Source organism: Trichechus manatus, unplaced genomic scaffold, assembly GCF_000243295.1.
Source record: "Trichechus manatus latirostris isolate Lorelei unplaced genomic scaffold, TriManLat1.0 scaffold00110, whole genome shotgun sequence".
Taxonomy (NCBI): Eukaryota; Metazoa; Chordata; class Mammalia; order Sirenia; family Trichechidae; genus Trichechus; species Trichechus manatus.
In genome coordinates, this window is record NW_004444046.1 from 7,262,281 (window position 1) to 7,286,325 (window position 24,045).

Here is a 24,045-nt window from a genome sequence, read left to right on the forward strand (position 1 = left end):
TTTTCCAAAATGGTTGTATCATTTTGCATTCCCACCAGCAGTGCATAAGAGTTTTGATCTCCCCACAGCCTCTCCAACATTTGTTATTTCTTGTTCTCTTGATTTGTGCCAGTAATGCCAGGGTGAGATGGTATCTCACTGTGGTTCTGATTTCCATTTTTGTAATGGCTAGTGATCGCGAGCATTTCCTCGTGTGTCTGTTGGCCGCTTGAATGTCTTTCGTTGGTGAAGTGTCTGTTCATTTCCTTTGCCCATTTTTTATTTGGATTGTTTGTCTTTTTGTTGTAGAGGTGCTGGATTTTCTTGTGGATCTTAGAGATTAGACCTTTGTCTGATTTGTAATAGCCTTTTTACTCTTTTGGTAAAGTCTTTTGATGAGCATAAGTGTTTAATTTTAGAAGATCCCAGTTATCTAGCTTTTCTTCTGGAGTTTGTGTGTTGTTGGTTATGGTTTATATCCTGTTAATGCCGTGTATTAGCGCTTTTAGCATTGATCCTATTTTTTCTTCTATGAACTTTATAATTTTTGGCTTTATATTTAGGTCTTTGATCCATTTTTAATTAGTTTTTTGTATATGGTGTGAGGTATGGGTCCTGTTTCATTTTATTTGCAGATGGACATCCAGTTTTGCCATCACCATTTGTTAAAAAGACTATCTGTTCCCCGTTTGATGTACTTTGGACCCTTATCGAAGATCAGGTGACCGTAGGTGGATGGATTTACATCTGGGTTCTCAATTCTGTTCCATTGGTCAGTACTGTACCAGTACCAGGCTGTTTTGACTACCGTAGCTGTATAGTAGGTTCTGAGGTCAGGTAGTGTGAGTCCTCCTGCTTTCTTCTTCTTCTTCAGTAGTGCTTTACTTACCTGAGGCTTCTTCCCTTTCCATATGAAGTTAATGATTAGTTTTTCCATCTCTTTAAAGAATATTGTTGCTATTTGTGTCAAGATTGCAATATATTTGTAAATTACTTTGGGTAGAATTGTCATTTTCACAATGTTAAGTCTAACTATCCATGAGCATCACCATCCTCACTTCTAAGGAACATTCTGGCTGTACTTTTTCCAAGACAGATTTCTTCGTTCTTCTGGCAGGCCTTGGTATATTCAGTATTCTTTGCCAACAGGACCATTCAAAGGCATCAGTTCGTCGGTCTTTCTTATTCATTGCCCAGCTTTTGTATGCATATGAAGCGATTGAAAAGACCATGACTTGGGTCAGGCACACCTTAGTCATCAAAGTGACATCTTTGTTTTTAACACCTTAAAGAGGTCTGCTGCAGCAAATTTGCCCAATGCAATGTGTCGTTTGATTTCTTGACTGCTGCTTCCATGGGCATTGATTGGTTATATACACCTCAAAAGGCAATCTTGCTAACCTAAATAAAACATCTATTTGGAGAGATATATAGGAAAGTTGGGAGCAATGATGATTCACTAGTCTAATTCTCACCTTTCATGCGGGAGACCTGGGCTCGATTACCAGCCAGTTCACCTTAAGTGCAGCCACCACTCATCTGTCAGGGGAGGCTGATGTGTTGTTATGATGCTGAGCAGGTTTCAGCAGAGCTTCCAGATTAAGATGGACTAGGAAAAAAAACCTGGTGATGTACTTCTGAAAATCAGCCAGTGAAAACCCTATGGATCACGGTAGTCTGATCCCATTGTACGTGAGGTCCCCATGAGTCAGGGGCCAACTCGATGGCATTTAACAACAGTAACAAATTGGAAGATTACATTTGGATTTGTGTTGTTGTTTTTAATCAGGGAACCTGGTGATCATTCTGGACTTTTTCAGATAACTAAGGCTCTCCCACTAATAGGAAAAAAACTAGTGTGCCAGAGGATAACATGCATGCAGTGTTGATTTAATAACATGCAACCACAAACAATCCCATTCTGTTTCTCTCCCCTGAAAGTTCCTCATGCCAGAGCGCATGATAAAAAGAAAGGTGCTATCTTGGGGTTTGTGTCGAGGGGAGTAGGGTTTGGTGGAGGGAACTTTTGAATCTACCCAGACGTGGAGCCTCCCCACCTCCTTGTATGAACCCCTTCTTGTATATGGTTATGCTGAACACACACATGCTCTTTTATTTCTCAGGCCAGCATTTATCTTTGATGTTGCCTAGGGTCGGCCAGTGCTGGAACAACTTCTAAATATAGACGCACTTGCAGACTAAATCTTCAAGCCTGGCCATGGTTCAGTTGGCCGGTGCAACTTTATTTTTTATTTGATTTATCCTTATGTTTCTGACAGATTGAACTATGGCGTTACAGAGAGTGCCCAGCCCAGAATCACTCAGCCCAGGTCTGGGTCCAGCAGCGATGGTCTGCAAACACTTGACAACTGATAACCAGTGTTTCCTCCTCTTTTGTGTAACTTAGTTAGTAGGCAGTTATTTAACCTGGTAGGAGCAGCTTGGGAGGGCAACAGGTGTGATGGTGAAAGAACCTATACAGAAGGAGGGCAGCGGGAGAGGCCGCAGATGAAGAAACATCAGGAAGAGTGCAAGTCTGGTGACCCGAGGGCGCCAGGTCACCTCAAATTCTAACACCTGTGTGTTGGCCATTCTCATCCTCTTGTGCCAGGAATGTAGCTCTTTTAAAGAGAGAAACAGGAAGGATCATGTCCAGTCTATTAATTTGAAGGCAGTTGAAAATACCAGCCAACTCCATCTGTTGGTGCCAGTAGTGTTGGAAGTGCCAGCTTCCAGGGTTGTTAGTGCCAGGGTAATTAGAAATGTTAGCTAGAGCAAGCACGGCCCCCCCAGTCTACAGAATTACCGCCGGCAGGAAAACACTGTAGCCTGAATGCATTGGAAATGTGATTTATATCTGTAGAATTGGCTGTGGCTGTGTCAAGTTCATTAAGGGAAAACCAGCCCAATTAGAGGATTGATCTTCCCAAGTACTGAGGACAGCTTTATAAAGAAACGTGAATTACGTAAAGAAGGGAGATTGTATTGAAAAAGTTTTTTGTCGTTGTTTTTAATCTTTTAGTTACCTACTTTTGAAGATACCTAGAGAAGTTGAAATTTGGTTACATGTGAAGGTTCTTTTAAAGGTTAATTAATTTTCTCACTCTTGTGGCTTTAGGCTATGTCATATCTAAACCATCCCCAAAAGACTATTTCATGTCTATATTTAAAAATCTCCCCAAGGTTTTCAACAACTTGCGGTAGCATTATTGAAAACCTTAATTCTGTCAAAAATTTTACCTCTGGAAGATGCATGTGAAGTAACTGCATTGCAGTTGATTGACACTTTGGTTGATCTTTATCATCTAGGATTCTGGTTATACTTTTAGCTTCTCCAAAAATAATTTTTTAAATTTATTCAGAGAGGCCCTTATTAGTTGGGTGGCTTTGAGGAAAAGGCATGTACTAAGTGCATGTAAAAAATAGAACCCCTTATTCAGGCATACATTCAACTCTTGTGAATACTTCTGCTCCCTTACCTCCTGGCTATTTATAGTATAGGAGGAATTTATTAAAAGTTATTGAAATTCAGAGGGTGAAAATTCATAACATACATGGATATCACATTAGATGAGTGTAGTGTTGTGTATCAAATTACCTCAAAATTGAGCAGCTTAAAGCAACCACTTTATTATGCTAATGGACTCTAGGTTAGGAATTTGGGCTAGGCGCTAAAGGAATGATCTGTCTGTGCTCCACAGTGTCTGGAGCTTTAGCTGGGAGATCTCCTTTCTGTGAGCTGGGATCTTCTGGCAGTGTCATCACTCACAAGTCTAGTGATTAACACTGGCTTTGGGTGGGACCTCTTGTGGGGCTGTCCACACATGGCCTCTTCACATGGCCTGGGCTCCCTCACAACATGGCAGCCTCAGGGACATCAGACTGCCAAAAGTGAGTGTCCAGGAAAAAGGCAGAAGCTGCATTCCCTTTTCAGACCTGACCTTGGAAGTCACGTAGCTTTATTACCACTCTATTTTATTAAATAGTCACAAGCCCACCCACACTCAAAGGAAAGGGATGTAGATTTGACTCCTCAATGGGAGGGATGTCAAAGAACTTGCAGACTTGTTTTAAAATCACTACCATGTGACATAAGCCCTCTCTTGACTCATCTTAGTCATGGGAAACCATTAACAAATAAGCTTTTTTTCTTTATTTTTATAGCACATGGGACGTTTTAGGTGCTGTTGCCTTAAGATGTTAGATTTTAAGGTCATAGACTTTGATAGTACACCATAGTGCTTTTTTTCCTGCCCGTTTCTCTTTTGAGTGTTCTGAGAAGAAAGAAAAATGTGTACCCAGAGATGCAGTGATAGGGACAGGACTCAGACTTCTTACCTAGTACCTTGGCCCTCAAATATAGTTCTTCTCAGTTAACATATGGAAGAAATTGCTCTTCTGCTTCATTAGTGATAAGAAAAAGAAACTCATGAGATAAATGGTGTTACTGCCTCAGTTGTTGCACCTGAGAAGCCAAGATAATGTGTCCTATTCCTTTGAGTGACTCACAGGAGTTCATTAAAGTGTCGTCTTTTTCCTTTTTTGGAGGGGAAGGGGAATAATTAATATATGTATAATCTTTACTTAATGGCTCATTTTCTTTTTATTTTTAAACTATAGATTAGAAAGAAGTGGGAAAATATCCAAATAGGTAGTAAAAAGCAGATAAAAATGAGAAAATAATGGAACATATGTTCCTGGAAATATTTAAGACCTTTTATATTTATAATTAAGGAGCCCTGGTGGCGCAGTGGTTAAAAGCACTTGGCTTTTAACCGAAAGTTTGGTGGTTCGAACCCACTAGTCGCTCCAAGGGGGAAAGATGTGGCAGTCTGCTTCCGTAAAGATTTACAGCCTTGGAACTCCTTTGGGCAGTTCTTCTCTGTCCTACCGGGTTGCTGTGAGTTGGAATCGATTCAACGGCAGTTTATAATTTACCTCCAGATTTTGTTGCCGAGAATCAGATAAATACTAAATGTCCAACCTAAGCCAGGTAAGCTCTGTGGTAAAATAGAGCTGTGATGAGATAAAGGGAGTTGGCTGCCTGAGAGTCCCTGGATGGGCCGGAGAAGAAGCCAATCCTGCAGGGTCTCAAGTGTATAAGGTTTTAAGAACAAGCACAGTTCTAGGGTGTAGATAATACTCAACGTATTTTTGTTCAATGAGAAGAAATGGGACAGAGGCAAAACAAGGGAGCTCAGAACTGGATAGGATTAATCTGATAAATGCCATGAACTTGAGCCAACTTGCTGGCAAGTCAAGTGCTTTCCTAGAGAGCAGTTTTTACCAGAAGTGCAGGACAAGCACCCTGGGCCTTGGTCAGAAAACAATTCTGTTTGTCTCAGAGCCCAGCGTACTGAATTGGTGCTCTCAGACTAGGTCTGGGTGTGGAACGACAATCGATTAGCAAGAACGTGAACTCAGTCCAGTGTAGAAGAGGTTCCAGGTTGGAAAAAGAAACAACCCAGGTTTATAATGTGTCCCCCCCACGCCAACTTGAATATCTCGAGGTTTATCTCCACACAGTTGGTTTGTACTCTAAGATTTCCTCACATTCTAGTAAAGATTAACTTTGTCCTTGAGTGAACTCACCGTGTGCTGTAGAAACAAGCATTTGAGCATGCCCAGGATTATTAAATGGAAACAAGCCAGTGAACCCTGGAAATCTGCCCTTTTTTGGCTCATGAATGCTGGCAGTAGGAAGTTAAGCCAGAACACGGCTGGGGGTCATGTTGGTTCATGTCAAATGAGGTCAGTAGCCCAGTGGCTAGGTCTGCTCCAGAATGCTCAAGGATGTGGGCTTTGAGCCTCCTCTCCCCTTCTGTAGTGCGTGAAGTTTTCCTTCCCTACTGAGAGCAGGGACTTGAGCCTCCTGTGGCATTTTAGAGAGGTTCTGGTCGTGATTGCTCAAGTGCTGTACACCTTTGTATGGATATGGAGTCTGCCATTGTATGGAGGATCAGGGAGCTGCCGGGAACCCATTCCCCAGCTCTTCTCTGTGGACCAGGCAACTCTGAGGCTCCCTGAGCCTCAGCTTACTCTCCACAGGTGGCCTAGCAGCAGTAGCTGACAAGAATGAGGACTGGGCAAGGGGTGTTCCTGCTGCCTGTGTTCCCATATTGATGACAGTGGGCCCACAGGAGATTACTTATTTCTATTATGGCCATGTTTTGATAGGAAACTTTGCACAAGGCTAACTTTATATTATCAAAAAGTAAGTTTCCTTTCAAAGTAAAGTTAGTATATCTCAGTAATCTTGTGTAGTTTAACTTAGATTTTGTTAGAAGGAACCTGCCCCAGATTATAATGTCTCAAAGTCATTTGGAGCCAGGCTGCCTCTAAAATATGAAGGTTGTGGTTTATCCGTCTTTAAAACCTCACTGATACTAATGGCTAGGTCCTTTAATTTACGATAAACATTCACATTATCACTCCTGTCAGTTCATTTGAATCTTTTAATCTTCCAAAGCATTACCTTTTCTTTTTTTTTTTTTACCCTATCCATTCTTGTCAACAAGAAGAACTGAGTAATATTTTATTTATAAATGCTGTTTACAACCTGAAATCCCCCTTTGTTTATGAACAGATTCTCTAAATCACTCTGTACCTTTGAATATGTGCTTATTCTAATGCTTAAGCCTCAGAGCCATCTGAGAGCCTGGCCCGTCTGTGGGTGGAAGACCAGGGTGTGTGCGTGTCCAGATCGCTGCAGCCCATGGTGTTTTCCATTTTAACTTGCTAACCTCTCTACTATAAGTCACTTTTACACTAGAGTGACTTTGTGAATATTAATTATATTTCTTCTCAAATATCCCTTTTATATTAAATGCCATGTCATATGCGAATATTTTCTTTTATTCAAAAGCTTCTCTCATTGTCTAAAATGTTTAACTTAATTTCCCCCCAGGTGTTTTTGCTTTATTCTCAGTGACTTCTAAAAATTTGCCCATGAGCCCTAATTCTTTAACTCTGTGAAATATTTGTTCTCCTTCGCCCTCAGACTCTACAGACATTGTTTCTAAAACTTGATTCTAAGATTCCAACAACCCTGGATCTTTCTCTGTGTTCCTGAGGCCCGGGTACATAGTGGTACATTTTGTAAGGTGGCAAGATGGAAACCTTGGAGTGCTTTGCCTAAACAAATTGGAGTTACTTAGGAATTGGTCCTGGTACTGAAAAGTAGTCAATTTTTTTTTAAAGTCAGGAATATAGGAAAATGTCTTGAAGGATATAAAAGAAAAGTCTAGTTCCCACTCTGTCTCGTTTAAGCCGCAGACAGCCTGGCTTTCACCATACTAAAGCAAATCCATCAGTGAGGAACAGACTGACTTTTATTTACTGGCTCTAGTTCTATGCACCAGAAATGGGCAAAAGAGACCAAACAAAGAAATAGGGAAAATGAGGCATTGAAGGAGAGCCAGCATCGGATTTCGAAGGGATGAGAGCTTCCGCAGGGGCAGGATGTGCCTTTCTTGCACTGTTTACTCTGAATTCAAAAATAGAGGAGGAAGAAAGGTAGATCTTGCTGCAGCCTGAAATGGATACAGAACATACCAGAGCAGCATAGAGTGTAATCAGACAGTGGATGTAATTATGCAAATGTGTGCATAAATGGTTTTTCTATGAATAAATCGTCCGCATCAACCTTAGCACTCAAGGTTAAATAAGCGTAAGGGCATGGTATGCTGGCCACACAGTGACTTCTCCCAAATGGCAGCGAAGAATGTTATGCTTCACTGCCTTAGTTTCATAGTCGCACCTGAATGAACTTTGAATATTAGAACCTCTCTCCCTTCCATTGGAAAGGGCACCACCTTGCTCTTAGAGGAGTGGGTAAGGGGCTAGTTTGAGGATAAATGTGCCATGGTTGTTTTTAATCTGTTTACCCTAGTGACACTTCATGCTAGTTTTATGTTTAGTTTATTTTTAATTAGACTTCACCTGGAATGTGTTTTAGTTGTAAGCTTTTGGAGGCTTGCTTAAAGGAAGGAAATACTTAAATTTTCTTAGGGAAAACAAATGCCCTTGCTCATTCTTTTAAAATAAAAAACAAGAACTTCAAACATATTCCTGAAGGCCCTGGGCCCAAAAGTCTGATTAGAATGCTAAGATTCATTGAATATTAGCGTGTGGTTTTCTTTTTCACAGAACGTAGATAAAATAATGTGGCTTATGAGTAGGAAGTATTTGTTCTAGCAAACTGCTGATGTGAGTATTCCATGCCTCCAAACACGGCGTAGGATAATCAGTTTTTTTCCTCACCCTGGGATCTATTACGAGAACCCAGTGGAGCATTTATTTTTACTTCAAGGAGTTAGAGGCATCATGTAAGGCGTAGGAAAGCATTAAAAATACATTTCCGGTTTCATAAGAAACTTAGAGCAGCTTTAATACGCATAGATGAATTCAACCTATGTTCCAAATACTTATTAGATGTTTAGTTCACCTGTATTGAGCTCCCAGATTGTCCAAAGCAGCTGTGGACAAGATGATCCAACGGTCTGCAGTTAGTATTTAGGGATCAGTGAACAAAGAGTTCAAGTGAGCAAGTTGGGGGCCTCTTCGTGGTGGGACAAAAGAAGTAAGTCTGGAGAGAGCTCTGTGTATCACGGTCAGCTGCCTAGAGCAGCCCTGCAGGCACTCAGGAGTAACTGGGAAAGGCTGCACAGTGTCGGAGCTCGTCATCCCTCGGCGACGGCAGACTTACTGTTGGTTGGTCAGATTGGACAGTTTTGACCAACACAAGTGAAAGTTGGTGGGTCTCTGGAGGATGGCCTTGAATTGTGATCCTTAACTTGATCTTGGCTCTGTGCCTAAAAGGACCTTTTTTATTTTGCTAACCAAAAACCACTTTAGAAATACCATAAGTAGAGTGTGTTGCCTGTATCTGTTAGAGAATTTCCTCTAGCGCCTTTACGTTAAGGATGAGATTTCACTGTAAAACACTTTACGTGTACCATGAGCACTTCTTATAAACTTCCATTCCTTTGGTTTTGTTCATCTAAACTAGGAAGTTAAACAATTCAAATCACTCCATTTCTTTTGGCTATTTGTAAAGAAGCATTTATGTACACTGTTGCATTGGTGTGTTTTTTTTTTTGTTTCTTTGTTTTTTAGGGAAAAAGAAACAGTGGTTTCAGACAGTGCTTCTTTGGGAGCCAGAAACACTGCAAATTGACAAAGCTTTGTCCGGCCATGGGGTACACATTCAGACTGGCTGCTCGGAATGATATTGGCACCAGGTACGACGCTTCCTTGTCTTCTTGCCGTTAAACATTTGTGTTGTGATTCTGAGCCTTCTCTCACATTGCTGGAAGGCTTAAGGAAGCCTGCTGCCTCCACAGTAACCAACTTGAGATTTTCCAAGAGGGAATCCCAGTCAGAGGCCAGAAGACCCCTTCTGAGGGGAAAAGTGTGTGGCCTCTTTGTAGCCTTACACGCTGTAATGCAAAGTCCCCACTAGGGGTCCTTGAGAACCAAGAAAACTAAGATGAAGGTGATGGTACAGACTTTGAAAGGAATCCCTCATGGGACGTTCTTTTTTCGTAACATGCCTTTTTCTTCTTTCATCACTTTAGCAAGCTCTTTCTTAAGTCACCTTTTTCAATTATGTGTGAGCGTTTCCTGATATAAAAAGGGGTGGTGGGCCAGCCATTGTTGTCAAGCCCAGGGCAGGTACTCCCAGGATCGGAAAAAACCTGGACCATCCAGGATATCCGTGTGTGCCTCCTGGCTGCAGAAGAAGGCAACAGCGGGTGGACAGCGAAGCGTCAGTTGGTTAAAAATGCTTTGAAAAGGCTGTGTTCCAGTTGTGCTTGCTGGGTAACTCTTTTTTTTTTTTTTTAATTGTACTTCAGGTGAAGGCTTACAGAACAAATAGTTTCTCAGTAGTACATACATTGTTTTATGACATTGGTTAACAGCCCCACAACATGTCAACCCTCTCCCTTTTTGACCCTTTTTTTTTTTTGGTGAAAATATACATAGCCAAAGATACACCGTTTCAAAAATTTCCACATGCACAGTTCAGTGACATCGACTACGCTCTTCCAGTTGTGCTGCTATTCTCACTTTAGATGAAGGCTTACAGAACAAAATAGTTTCTCATTAAACAGTATACATGTTCCCCTATGACAATGGTTAACAACCTCACAACACATCAACACTATCCTTACTCAACCTTGGGTTCCCTATCACCAGCTTTCCTGTCCCCTTCTGCCTTCTGGCCCTTGTCCCTGGACTGCTGTGCCTCATTAGTCCCATTTGGTTTTACGGGGCTGTCCACTCTCTGGCTGAACGGTGAACCTCGGAAATGACTTCACCACTGAGCTAAAAGGGTGTCTGGGGGCCATACTCTCGGGGTTTCTCCGGTCTTCTTTAGGCCAGTAAATCTGGTCTTTTTTTTGTGAGTTAGAATTATGTTCTACATCCTTCTCCAGCTCTGTCCAGAGCCCTCTGTTGTGATCCTGGTCAGAGCAGTCAGCGCTGGTAGCTGGGCACCATCTAGCTGTACTGGACTCAGTCTGGTGGAGGCCTTGGTAGCTGTGGTCCATTAGTCCTTTGGACTAATCTTTTCCTTGTATCCTGTTCTCTTCATTCTCCCTTGCTCCCGAAGGGATGAGACCAGTGGAGTATCTTAGATGACTGCTCACAGGCTTTTAAGACCCCAGACGCTACTCACCAAGGTAGAATGTAGAACATTGTCTTTAGAAACTGTGTTATGTCAGTTGAGCTAGATGTTCCCTGAGACCATGGTCTCCACAGCTCTCCACTGCTAGGTAACTCTTGATGAAGGGAAAAACTGTTTTCTTTCATCACTGCTTGTTAAAAACCTTTCTTAAAGATTGGGCATGTCAGTGGTTCCCAACCTTTTTTTCAGCTTGAAAAAGTTCTTTTCAACATCACGAGGTTTTTGCAGATCTCCCACCCCTACATATGATAATCATTGTAATTCTGGAGTCCACTGGTTGAATAAACCCATAATGATAAAAAGGTTCTGTGGTTCAAGAATTTTTAAAGGAATTGGAAACATCTACAAACTTTTAAAAAATAGCACTGTATATATTTGTAAAACGGTTATTTCTTCAACAGACAGTTATTTGTACTCACATGGATTTGAAGACTCCTGGGTAGTTGTGGCTCATAGCTTGGCAAACATTACACCATGCCATGTTTCTGCTGGATGCTGTTAGGGGAAATTAAATTCTTAAGACTATATTGTAATATATTATCCTGTACCTTGGTATACTTTTCTTGTAGCAGAGTATGAGGGATGTAGGGCGCACTGGAAATTGTGGTAGAGAATGTCACCCAAAGGATTCATGCCTTCCTTTGTTTGCTGCACCTGTCAAGCCCCAGACTGTCCAACTCCAGCAAGTTGAGCAGTATGTAGGCTTATACTTTCTCTTTTTAGGACCCCAAGACAGCCCTCAGGAATACCTTCAAGTGCTCCTGAATGTCTGTCTCACTGTCTTTATTTCTCTACAGTGGTTACAGCCAAGAGGTAGTATGCTACACATTAGGAAACATTCCTCAGATGCCCTCTGCACCAAAACTTGTCCGAGCTGGAGTCACATGGGTCACGTTGCAGTGGAATAAACCAGAAGGCTGTTCACCCGAGGAAGTAGTTACCTACACCTTGGAAATTCAGGAGGAAGAAAATGTAAGTTCTACAGATTTTGTCCCCTTGCGTGTATTCTGCATAAGTCAGTATTGTCGTAGCTGCAGGGCATCATGAAATTAGATTGGCTACGAGAGTTCAAAACCAAACTCTTAATTCCTGCCATTACTACTACTACCACTAGCAGCAACCTGTTCTTTCCATGGTCTTCCCCATCTCAGTAAATGGCATCTCCATCCTTTAAGTTGGGGAAGCCAGAAACCCTTAGCATCATCCTTGACCCCATATACAATCAGCAAAACTTTTAAAATCTTCTTTCAAAATAGATCCAGAAATCTGACCATTTTTACCATCCCCACAGCTACCACCCTTTTATAAGCCACCATGGTCTCCCCTAGGTCATAGCAGTGGTTCCCAAAATATTACCCCTTCACTTTTAATACACTGCAGTCTATTCTCCACACCAAGCCTGAGTGATCCTGTTGAAGTACAGATGAGATCATGTCACTCCTCTACTGAGAATCCTTCATGTCTTCCCATCTCTTCCAGAGTAAAAGCCAGAGCTCTTAACAAAGTCTACAAGGTTCTTCATGATCTGCTTGTGCATTTGCCCTTGTTCCTTCCACTGCAGTCTCATTAGCCTCGTGGCTGTTCCTTGCACGCACCAGGCATGCTCTGGCCTCAGGACCCTTGCAATTCTTATGCCCTTTGTGAAGAATGCTCTTCTCACACATCTTCGGGCTTATTTCTCTCATTTCCTTCAGGTTTCTTATCAAATGTCACCGCCTTGGAGAGACCCTCCCTGACCACCCTGTGGAATAGCACACTGTCCAGTAGAACTTCCTGCGATGGTGGAGCTATTCCTAGCCACATGTGACTGTTTAGCACTTGATATATGACTAGTGTGGTATATGACTGAAACTTTAATTTAATTGAAACAACTACCTGTGGCTTCCATATTTAACTCTGCAGCCATAGAAAATAGCATCTCACTTTGCCCAGCACTCGATTCTCTGACCCAGCTTTCTTTATCGTCCTTGCTCCTAACATCACATGACATGTTTACATAGATACGTAGATTTTTTTAAATTGATTTCTCCAGCTGACATGTAAGCGTCTTGTGGGCAAGACTGTTCTTGGGCAGTGCTGGGCTCCTAGAGCCTGGAAGAGAGTCTGGTGCACAGAAGGTGCTTGGTGATATTTTTGATGTGTGAATAAGTGAATGAATGGACACGTGTTAAGGGAATACTGTTGAATTCTGTACCTTCTTCACCCAAGCTGTCCTTTCTCCCTTGACCAGAAGAGGACACTGTGTGGTCAGAAACCTCAGCCACGGTTTATTGCAGAGCACATTGCAGCCTGACCAGGAAGACCTTGATACAGAGGTTTTTTCCATGACAACATTTTTAAATAAAAACAAAACCATACAAACTGCTTTGTCACATAGTACTACTTGGTGGTTAAGTTCTTATTCGAAATGCTGACTGGGTAACATGGAAAAGTTTCCTCTGTGAGGAAAGCATATGGTGACATGGATTCCAAAGCAAATCCACATTCTGACGAAGACAGTGTTATTCTTATGTAAATTAGTATTAGCCTCGGGACCCAAAGCTTACAGTAAAGTTGACCAGGCCCAGGAGAAATATCAATATGATAGAGTTCAATTTTTATTTGAAGCAATAGAGTGCTATCCACAGCACAGTGGGCTTCTGATACTCTTTTGCAGTAACTACCAGACCTCTGGCCGCTGGTGATGGTGGGAAGAGGCAATATAAAAATCTTATATACAGAGGTATTTAATGCCCAGATTTGATAATACTGATTTTTCTCTCTGGCTTTGCCTTTTCAGGATAACCTTTTCCACCCAAAATACACTGGAGAGGATTTAACCTGTACTGTGAAAAATCTTAAAAGAAGCACACAGTATAAATTCAGGGTGAGTCAGTCCTTTTGGTACCTGAACTGCTTAAAATGGAGCTGGTTTATGTTTCACCCATTTACCATTTCAAATGGTTATATAAGTTAAAAACTTTTAATTCAAAGCACTTTACATTTTTAAAACAATGTTTACAAAACACACATCATACTTTAATTTTAAAATATTTGTACAAGAGAGAAAACTGTTGTACTGTAATAAATTGCATTACAGCACAGCCAGGTGTCCTAGCTCGGGAATACCAAACCAAGGGGTGAGTGCACCTGTCTCTCACCTGCACTTCATACCTTTCTCTTAGTGCTTCTCCTCTGAATGAAGCTTCTCTTTTACTCTCCATTCTCCTTTGCTCTTCTGCCCATTTCCTCTCCCCTTTTTATTTTTCTCTTCCATGACTTCTGTCCCCCATAGACTGTGCCTTGGTCGTTAAAAACCAGTTGCCGTGGAATGGATTCTGACTCGTGGTGACCCCATGTGCGTCAGGGTAGAACTGTTTTCCATAGGGTTTTCAATGACTGATTTTCAAAAGTAGCCCTCCAGGTTTTTCTTTTGAGGTACCTGTAAGTGAACTCGAACCTCCAACCTTTCTGTAACAGCTGAGGGTATTACCTGTTACACAACCACCAATAATGTCACTAGAGGTCCTCTGTTTTAAAGCCTCAGATTTCAAAGCAAAGAGAACATATCTTAAAAGCAAAAGAAAAGCATACCACTTTGTAGTCACTGAGAGAGAAGCAGTATGCTGCCTTGTGTGCTGCAGCAGTGTTTATCGACCCTGCCCGCGGCCATGGATTTTCTCATACGACAGTGTGCAGTTGGGAGAGAGGGTTGTCTTCTGACAACTGGCGGTTCTGCTGAAAATTGGGGGTCAGGTTATGTTGTGTGGTACATGGTAATCAAGTAATAAATAACTGAGGAGCCCTGGTGGTGCAGCAGTTAAGCACTCTACTGCTAACTGATAAGTTGGTGGTTTGAACCCACCAGCCACTCCAAGGGAGAATGATGTGGCAGTCTGTTTCTGTAAAGATTTACAGCCTTGGAAACCCTGTGGGGCCATTCTACTGTGTCCCAGAAGGGTCACTATGAGTAGGAATCGACTCAACGGCAGTGGGTTTTAATAAATAGCTGTCAGTTTATCAAATGGAATATGTGACTATTTGGGGAAAATGACAGTTTTTGCTATTGTGAAAAAACCTTGTTACTCAATATTTGGTATAAACCCCGTTGCCATTGAGTCAGTTCCAACTCATAGCAACCCTATGGGACAGAGTTGAACTGCTCCCTGTAGGGTTACCAGGGAGCAGCTGGTGGATTCAGACTGTCAGCCTTTTGGTTAGCAGCCGAGCTGTTAACCACAGCACCATACTGAGTTGGTAAATATCTTCAAAAACATCTAAGTTGCTGGCTATGAGCACATAGCCATACTGCTAGCATTTCTCCACAAGATGGCAATGCTGTGCTCTTAAAAAAGTGAGGTTATTTTTATCTGCTCCCCCCTCCCCCATATTTTCTTCTCATAAAGCAATACAAACATGCTGGTTTTATGTCTTTTTGAAAATGTCTTTAGCTACAACCCACCTTATGGTTTTATTTTTAATTGTTAACAGCCAACTATACAGAAAGTAAGTACTCCATGAAATACTAACAGTCAGTATTTGAATTTGAGAGAGGAAATGTGTGTACATGTGTGTTTATGAATGTCTTGATTTTGCCATGTTAAAAAGTCATCGATGATTCAATCCCTGATATCTAAAGCATGTTAATGTTTTCTTTTTTTAAGTAATATTTTATTGAATTTTTTGTGAAAGTTTACACAGCAAGTTAGGTTTCCATTTGACAATTTCTGTATAAATTGTAGTTACATTTATCACAATGTGTCAACATTCTTTTAATTGTGTTCTCTTTGTTCCATTTCTAGTACTCTAGGTTCCCTACACTCTTCTCATCTTTGCTTTTGAGTAATTGTTGACATTTTGGTCTCATACAGATGATTTTTAAGTAGAGCACGGATCTTATGGGTAATATCCTTTATTTTGTTAGCCACTCTGATATTTCACTAAAAGGTGATCGCAGGGGATAGGCTCAGTTCTAGGTTTAAAGAATGTCTCAGGGTGATTGTCTCGGGGAGTCCTCTGTTCCCTGTTGTTCCAGTTTGTCTGGCTTTTTTAAGAGTTTGAGTTCTGTTCCCCATTTTTCTCCCATTCTATTTGGAACCATCTATTGTGACCCCAGTCAGAACAGTCAGTGGTGGTAGCCGGGCACCATCTAGTTCTTCTGGTCTCAGGGTAGATGATGTCGTGGCTCTTATAGACTTGTTTGTTCTCTGAGCTTTTGTTTACCTTCTTACTGTTTTGCTCCTGAGGAGTAGAGACTAGTAGTTATGTCTTCAATGGCCACTCGAAAGCTTTTAAGACCTCCAGTGCTTCTCACTTCACTAGGATGCAGATCATGATTTTTGTGACCTATGTTATGCCAATTGACTGAGTTGTCCCATGTGACTATTGTCCTAAGCTTTCAAACCCAGAAACCAATCTTGGAAGGTGTTTTCTTATGTCTGAGGAGTATCCGTATTTGTGTCTTCAATGAATATATGTGCCTGTACCTACATATTTGTATACACATACCCATAGATACTTCTATCTGTTCCCATCTATGTACACACCTATACCTATATGTATACCAATATGCCTTTACCCACCCAAATGTGCTCAGACACTTTTTTTAACTTTGATTGTGCTTTTGCTCACTACATCCACATTTGGTGCCACTTTTCCCGTTACCAAAATACCCAGTCTCTACAATCTGAAGTATAACCACCACCCCCACCCCCCCGTAACCACCAGTGACACATTAGTCTCTCTCTATATGTCTATTGTCTTAGAAAAGAGAGATCACACAATATTTGTCCTTGTATGCTTAACTTACCTCACTTAGCATTATGCCCTCCAGGTCCATCCATGTTATGTTTCATGGACTCATCATTGTTCTTTATGGTTGTATATGTTAATATTTTCTTGATTGTGTTATAGCTGACTGCTTCTAATATGGAAGGGAAAAGCTGTCCAAGTGAAGTTTTGGTTTGTACGACAAGTCCAGACAGGCCTGGACCTCCTACAAGACCCCTGATTAAAGGACCAGTGACATCTCATGGCTTCAGTGTCAAATGGGGTATGTGTCACAGTTACTGCTGCTGCTGCAGCTTTTTTAAAAACTGACTAATTTCAATAGTGATGTATGGTGGATGGGGGGAGGACAATGTTGTTTATGGACGTTTACTACATTTGGATTACAAGTATGAGAACCATCCTGAGAATTCCACAAATTGATGAAATGGACATATTGTTTATTTTCTGACTTTCCTGTATTTCACGCTTATCCTCCTGTGTTCTTACTTATTGATTTTAACGTAGTAATCTCTGAATATATATGTTGTTCTTCAGTAGCTGGCCCTAAAAAATATAGCAGTGTTTAATAGAAAAATTGATTTATAAAGCTAATATTGAAAGTAAATTTCAAAATTGAGGTATGTCAGCTTAAGTAACTTTTGATGCAAAGAATATTTAAGGTGCAATGAATTGGGAACATTTTTGTTTTCATTGTTGTTGTTTGTACGGAACCAGAAGGCTTGAATAATTTTTCATATTTAAGTTTATCACATGATGTCTACTTCAGGGATTATTTCAATGAAATGAATGCAATTTGAATGTTGAGAGACATTTGTAATTGTATGTCAGGCTGTTCTGATGTGTATAATGATCACAAATGCCATATAATATTAACTATCTAATGTGCAAAAAAAATCTAGAATTCCAAAAGAGAATTTTTACCTGGCAGCCAAGTAATGTAAGGGGAATTTAAAGCATTATTAAATCATTACCGAACGCCAACCACTATTTGAAATCACCTAAGAGTGTTAAGACAGCATTGTTGGAATATCTGTTTACCTGGAAAGACAGATATGATTAAAAGAAACTGTAAAAATCTTGGTGTGCTTTTTGCACCTGGACTTGTAGGGCTTTATTCTCAGAAAATCCTGGAAAGTGCTGTCAACACTGAATATTACTTTCATTATCCATATGCTGTAATATTTAACTTTATAATGGTCATTGTAAATATCATTACTGAAGTAAGTATGTACATTATTGGAAATACTAGATGAAAGGAGGGGGAAGTAAAGTTCCTAAATCTATATGAGTAAACTGAGGCTATCTCCAGAAAAATCTCCTTTTACTTCTAGGAATATATAGGTGGCTGACTGATACTGTTTTATGCCATCAAGTTGATTCTGACTCATAGCAAGCCTATATGACAGAGTAGAACTGCCTAGGCTGTAATCTTTGTGGGAGCAGATCGCCAGGTATTGTCTCCCACAGAGCTGCTGGTGGATTTGAACCACCAACCTTTTGGTTAACAGTCTAGCATTTTAACCATTGTGCCACTAGAGTTGCGGAATTATACTGCAAGATGTTTTTCTTCTCAGAACATAAAACTCCCACAGGCACAAGGGTTAGCAGTAGACTAAATATCCAAGGTGCCATTAGTCTCGTGATAAGCCAGAACCTTCTACCTCAGATTGTCTTCTTGGTGCACATCTTCTTATTGATCCACGTTTCTGGTTTTATATCAAGTTCACTTGGGATATAAAGTTTGCTTCATTGAAAACTATGGTGGAACACGTTTATTCCATTCTAATGTTTTCTTTATTTTGTCAATAGATTTTACCTTTCTCTTTCTTTCCCTCACCATCTCTCAAAAGAATCTGGTCAGCTTTTTGATAAACTAAGTGAAATTAAAAAAATAAAATGAGAAGAAAAAGAAATCTATGAATATTTCATCTTTATAAAATCACCAAATATTAAAGTACAGTCTTCAGAATTCTCAGTTAATAATTCATTCAGATAGTTGTTAGAAAAATCTGTTTATATTTGAATTTTGTTAATGCCAACTCTGACATTTCTAACTCTGAGAACTGTGTTTACTCTGATACTATTCAAGGTTTTTTTTTTTTGTTGTTGTTTGTTTTTCAAGAAAGGAGTTGGGCGAAATAATAAATTAATTATTGTACCTTTTGGTCATTCCCAGAGTTAAGACATTATGATGTAATACTACTTTAGGTATTTTAGTTATTTTTAACCAATAAAAAAAAATCAATATTCTTTTGTAACTAAGAAGACATTTGCTTACTTTCCAGATCCTCCAAAGGACAATGGTGGTTCAGAAATCCTCAAGTATTTGCTGGAGATTACCGATGGAAATTCTGAAGGTAAAGTTTTTGTAAATTGTTTCATTCACATCCTGTAGCAAGCTCTATTTTCCAATACGTAAACATATTTATACTAATAGCTGGCAGTCGTTAATTCTAATGACAGAGCTATTACAGTAAACAAATCTTAATCACATATTGACAGTTTATTCTCTTTCACACACAGCATCAGCCCCAGACTTGTCTTGAAAGAAACATACATTTTTTTTCTATTTTCTGCATTATTTTTTTAAACCAGAATTGATAATTAATAGAATAAAATTAAGTTTTTCATCCCTTATCTTGCCTACTTTTTTCTGGAAATTCTTTTAAGCAGAGAAAGTGCTAGAAACAGTCTGCAGGGAGGATCAGTTGGAGACAGCAAGGGTGTTCAGTAGTCCACAAAAATCTATAATGATAAACAAAACACAGTATCTTGGCGGTGTTGTGATAACTTTTGTAACGAGTTTGGAAAATGTCTTTCCTTCTTCATTGTGATGCCTGTGATAGATTATTCACTTCTGGTTGCACTATGTGGATTAAATGGGACACTGTTGAGATCAGAGTCCTTAGATAGTACTTTTTTTGTTTTTTAATTATATTCTTTCTAAAAAATTCTTCTAGCCCTTGATAGAAAAAAGTATAGTTGTCTAAACTTTAAAAATGACATATAATTCCACTATTCTAATAATCCCTTTTATCATTAAATTTTTAAAAAGTAATACGTACATATAGCAAAAATAAAAGTGAAACGGTTGATGGTACCTTTTACAAAGAAGCAGTGCTGACATGTGGCGTGCCTTTTATCCTGTGAGACAGCCATCTGAGTTGTGTTCATGCAGAGTGGTGGCTGAGTATCGGATTGGAGAATTGGCCCTGTTTAACTCAAGTTCTGAACCATGGCATGTTTTGGACCAAATGATACTGAATCTTAGTAGCAAATTACATCACTCTAATTTTTTTCTTTTGTCTGTCTTATTGGGCCCTATTTTAAGCTGAAAACTTCAGAATTCTTTGAAATTGGTACAGCCATCCTTAACACAAGTCATATTCTGTGCTAAAAATCTGATTTTGTTTTTTCACATTAGAGAACTTACCTAGAAGAGAAGTCAGGTGTATGCCAGAAGTTCATGACGATCTAATTATGTTTGCGTTTGCATGGCTGTCTTGGACACTGATGGCAAATCAAAACTAAGTACCACTCTGTACTTGAAGCTAGCAGCTTTGCCAGTGCACGAGTGGGTGATTAATTGAATTGAAATCTTTTCACTCATCCCTGCTTCCAGCCATCTTTTCAGTATAGGTTTTTGGATCACTCATGTCAGGATGTTGTTGTTGTTCGTTGCTGTCGACTTCTGGAGACCCTATTTGTGCAGAGTAGAACTGCTCCATGGGGTTTTTAAGGCTGTGACCTTTTGGAAGCTTGTCTTCCAAAGCGCCTCTGAGCATGTTCAAACCGCCAGCCTTCTGGCTAGTAGTCAAGCCCTTAACTGTTTGTGCCACCCAGGGACTCCAAGGATAATAGTCTTTAATATTCTTTCTCATATGATCTTAGTGCATGTGACTTAATTGTAAATATAACCTAATAAGCAGTGAGGGAATTTGTGGAAGTTACTCTAGTAGAATATCATGGAATAGAGTAAAAGTATTTACCTTAAAACAACTCCATGCAGTGAAAGGCTTTTGTAAAATAACCTTAGAAACACTGCATTAGTGGAAGCCAAACAGAGGTGGAAAAACATCCCAGCAGCTCAGATTGTGGGGTGTAGGCAGTGGGGCCGGTTGAAGCAACCCAGGCTGCTTTTTCCCCCCAGCAGTGCCAGCCTCCTTGGGCACCCAGACCCCTCCAGCCATCCTGCTTTCTTTCTGTCACCCTGAGAAGTGGTCCGATAAACATGCCAAATGTTTCATCTTTCATTTGTCACCCTCCCTGGCATTTTTGTCTTTAAGTGGGGCTCCATGAAGATTGCAGGCCTATACCCAAGGATTCAAGCTATAATGGGAGGATTTCACTCACTGGACCTTCAGGTGGATAAGAGCAGGGAGAAACTCTCCGACAGTGTCCCAGACCTGCCAGGGGGCTTGTGGCTGAGCAGGCATCAACGTGCTTAGCTGTTTCGCACCATAAGCATGTCATAGCTTGCTCGACACCGTCCTTCATCTCCTTTTACCACTCAACCTCAGTGCCATAAACACAAATTTCATATGGTTTCCAGCATCCAAACCTCATAGTCAGCAAATGTGATAATGGTGGTATTAAGTGGTCTAGCCAGTAGTACTAAGTGCTAAAAATGACTCCATGTTATTTTAGTATTTAACTTTGTAACGGAAATGGGAAAGAGCCTTATGGCTATTTAAAAAAAAAAAATTAGGGATATTGGTTTTCGTGGAAAACTGCTTGGAGTTTTTTCTTACCAGTAATGTTTGATACTGTTACATTTTTACAAAAGGCACGCACTCACACGTGAGCCTTGTTTTACAGCAAATCAGTGGGAAGTGGCGTACAGTGGATCGGCTACAGAATACACTTTCACCCACTTGAAACCAGGCACTTTGTACAAACTCCGAGCATGCTGCATCAGTACTGGTGGACACAGTCAGGTTGGTTTTGTTTTCAGTGTGAAATAAACAGCTTTGGTCAACTTTGGACAGCTTATTTATAACATCAGAACAAAACTGTACCTTAGGTGAAGAAAAGGACCACACACAGTACAAGGGAGGTCAGCACAACTGGACTAAACGAGAAGCTAAGAAGTTTCCTGAATACAACTAAATGCTTTGAGGGACAGAGTAGCAGGGCGGGGGTCTGGGGACCACGATTTCAGGGGACATATAGGTCGATTGGCATAACAAAGTTTACTAAGAAAATGTTCTGCATCCCACTTTGGTGAGTGGCGTCTCAGGTCCTAAAAGCTAGTGAGCGACCATCTAAGATGCATCAGTTGGTCCCAGCCTACCTGGAGCAAAGGAGAATGAAGAATGCCAAAGACAAGGGAAATATTAGCCTGAGAAACAGAAAGGGCCACATAAACCAGAGACTCCATCAGCCTGAGACCAGAAGAACTAGATGTTGCCCAGCTACCACCGATGACTGTACTGACAGGCAATACAACAGAGTGTCCCTGACAGAGGAGGAGAAAACTAGAGTACAGAATTCAAATTCTAGTAAGAAGACCAGATTTAATGGTCTGACTGAGCCTGGAGGGACCCTGGAAGACATGGCCCCCGAACTCTCTGTTAGCCCAGAGCTAAAGTCATTCTCAAAGCCAACTCTTCAGACAAAGATTAGACTAGACTGTAAGACATAAAATGATACTCGTGGGGGTAAAAAAAAAACCCAGCAGCATGTAGCTACTGAGCACTTGAAATGTGGATAGTGTAACTGAGGAACTGAATTTTTAATGTTATTTCATTTTAATTAGTCACATATGGCTGTTGTTAGCTGCCACAGCTCACGGGGACACCATGCACAACGGGATCAGATTGTTGTGATCTGTAGAGTTTTCATTGGCTGATTTTTAGAAGTAGATCGCCAGGCCTTTCTTCCTAGTCTGTCTTAGTCTGGAAGCTCTGCTGAAACCTGTTCAGCACCATAGCAATATGCAAGCCTCCACTGACAAGAGAAGTGGTGGCGGCACTTAAGGTATGTTGGCTGGGAATTGAACCCAGACCTCCCGCATGGGAATGGAAAAGTGAACCAACACTGTGGCTACCACATCGAACAGCACAGTAGACTTACCCAAACGTTAATTCTTTATGATGCTGTCCTTCACCTTCTCGATTCCCAGTTAATCAGTCGATTCTCAGGACCCTTTAACACTTCAGTATTCATCAAATTGTATGCTAATTTGTATGCTAGAAGTAACATTGTAAATAAAACTATCAGAGTTTTTGTGAAGATTAAAAAAAAAAGAACAACAACAAAACTGTGATTTAGAAATGCATCTTGAAAATGAAACGTGCCATTATTTCACAGTGGGAAATGAAAAATTGTTGTTTTTACAGTTGTTCTATCAAGGACATAAAAGATGGGCCCAATTGATTCTCCACTGAATTGTGGTACTTTTAGTTACATTGGTCACTTAGTTATTTCTCAGAAGACTTTGGCATGACAGTTGAAATTGAGGGTGGTCCGAAATTTACATTAGCTAAATAAGAGGCCTTGTTGAGTTATTGCAATGAGGGGAAATTACAGACTTCAGAGTCAAAGAGATAGGACCTCCTGCACAGCTCTGCTGGTACCACATCTTGCAATTCTGTGAGAATTTGAGGCGCACCTTCTTCAAGATACTTTACTGCCATCTGCTGAAAAGTTGTAAAAACCATCTAGATCTATGGTAACTGAGCTGAATGGCGCCTCCTGCAGGTGTGCAGTACTCAGCTTGTACATCTACAGGCAGCAGCCCTACTCTTGATGTCTGCTATTTGTGTAACTTCAGTTAACACATTTGGAGCCTCAGTTTCAACCACACTGTGTTCTCACAGGTTCAAAATAGCTAACTAGTAAGTACACATGAAGCACTCTAGAAATGAGGCCATTGTTGTCTGAATGGCTCTAACTTACATTCAGAAAACTGGGTGAGAGGCGAGAGAGTAAAAGAACATTTTCATTGTAGAGATATTTAACGTTATGGCTTGAAACGGTTAATATTTAGAGAGTGAGAGAAAAGGTGGCTTGTCATCTCAAGCTGGTTTGACTTTTCAGGAGGTCCCTGCCATTGGGGTACCCGATTTTTGTTTTGTTAGCCAGCCACTGCACCTGCAGTGCCTGCCTGAGTTTATTTTCTTTCTTCCCAAGGATGGTGGCACTCTGATGCCTAGATTGCCCACACAGACAGAATCCTTTGAGAAGAACGTCCAGTTAGACCATTCTTAAGCAGTGCCAGAGCTCTCTGGAATGCCTCCCAGGGTGGAGCATCCCCATATCAAAGCTACAGAGTACTGTTGGGTACCAACTATGTGTGTGGTGCCGTGCGAGGTGGTACAGAGGTTGTGCTGCTTGCATTTGTAAAACGTGCATCTCTTCGGAACCGTTTCTCCTCCTTTAGTTTGAGTTGCATAGGTCTACCTTTTTTCCCTTTCTCAAAATCAGGGTCAACTTCAACACTACCAACCTTATATACAGCCAGATCCTACAAAAGTGAAGGCCTCGTTATTTTAGCATTAATAGAACTTGCTGGGTAATGTTAGACGCAGTTGATTAATACTGACTTTATTTGCTTTTCTGCTCTATATGTGGATGGTTGGCCATTTATGACACTATTTTATTTT

The 24,045-nt window shown here is 40.6% G+C and overlaps 1 protein-coding gene across 14 annotated transcripts in view; it reads left to right on the plus strand.

Moving 5' to 3' along the window:
- The window catches only part of FNDC3B (fibronectin type III domain containing 3B), a 401,489-nt gene that overhangs the window by 311,462 nt on the left and 65,982 nt on the right, over positions 1–24,045 (plus strand). For 13 of the 14 annotated variants that reach the window (XM_023737942.1, XM_023737932.1, XM_004383475.2 and 10 more), the window contains 6 exons: positions 9,097–9,221; positions 11,467–11,641; positions 13,449–13,535; positions 16,562–16,700; positions 18,724–18,795; positions 21,257–21,375. In XM_023737942.1, coding sequence (XP_023593710.1) covers positions 9,097–9,221; positions 11,467–11,641; positions 13,449–13,535; positions 16,562–16,700; positions 18,724–18,795; positions 21,257–21,375 — 717 coding nt within the window. The remainder of the gene's footprint in view (positions 1–9,096; positions 9,222–11,466; positions 11,642–13,448; positions 13,536–16,561; positions 16,701–18,723; positions 18,796–21,256; positions 21,376–24,045) is intronic. The other variant, XM_023737934.1, reaches the window with a different exon arrangement.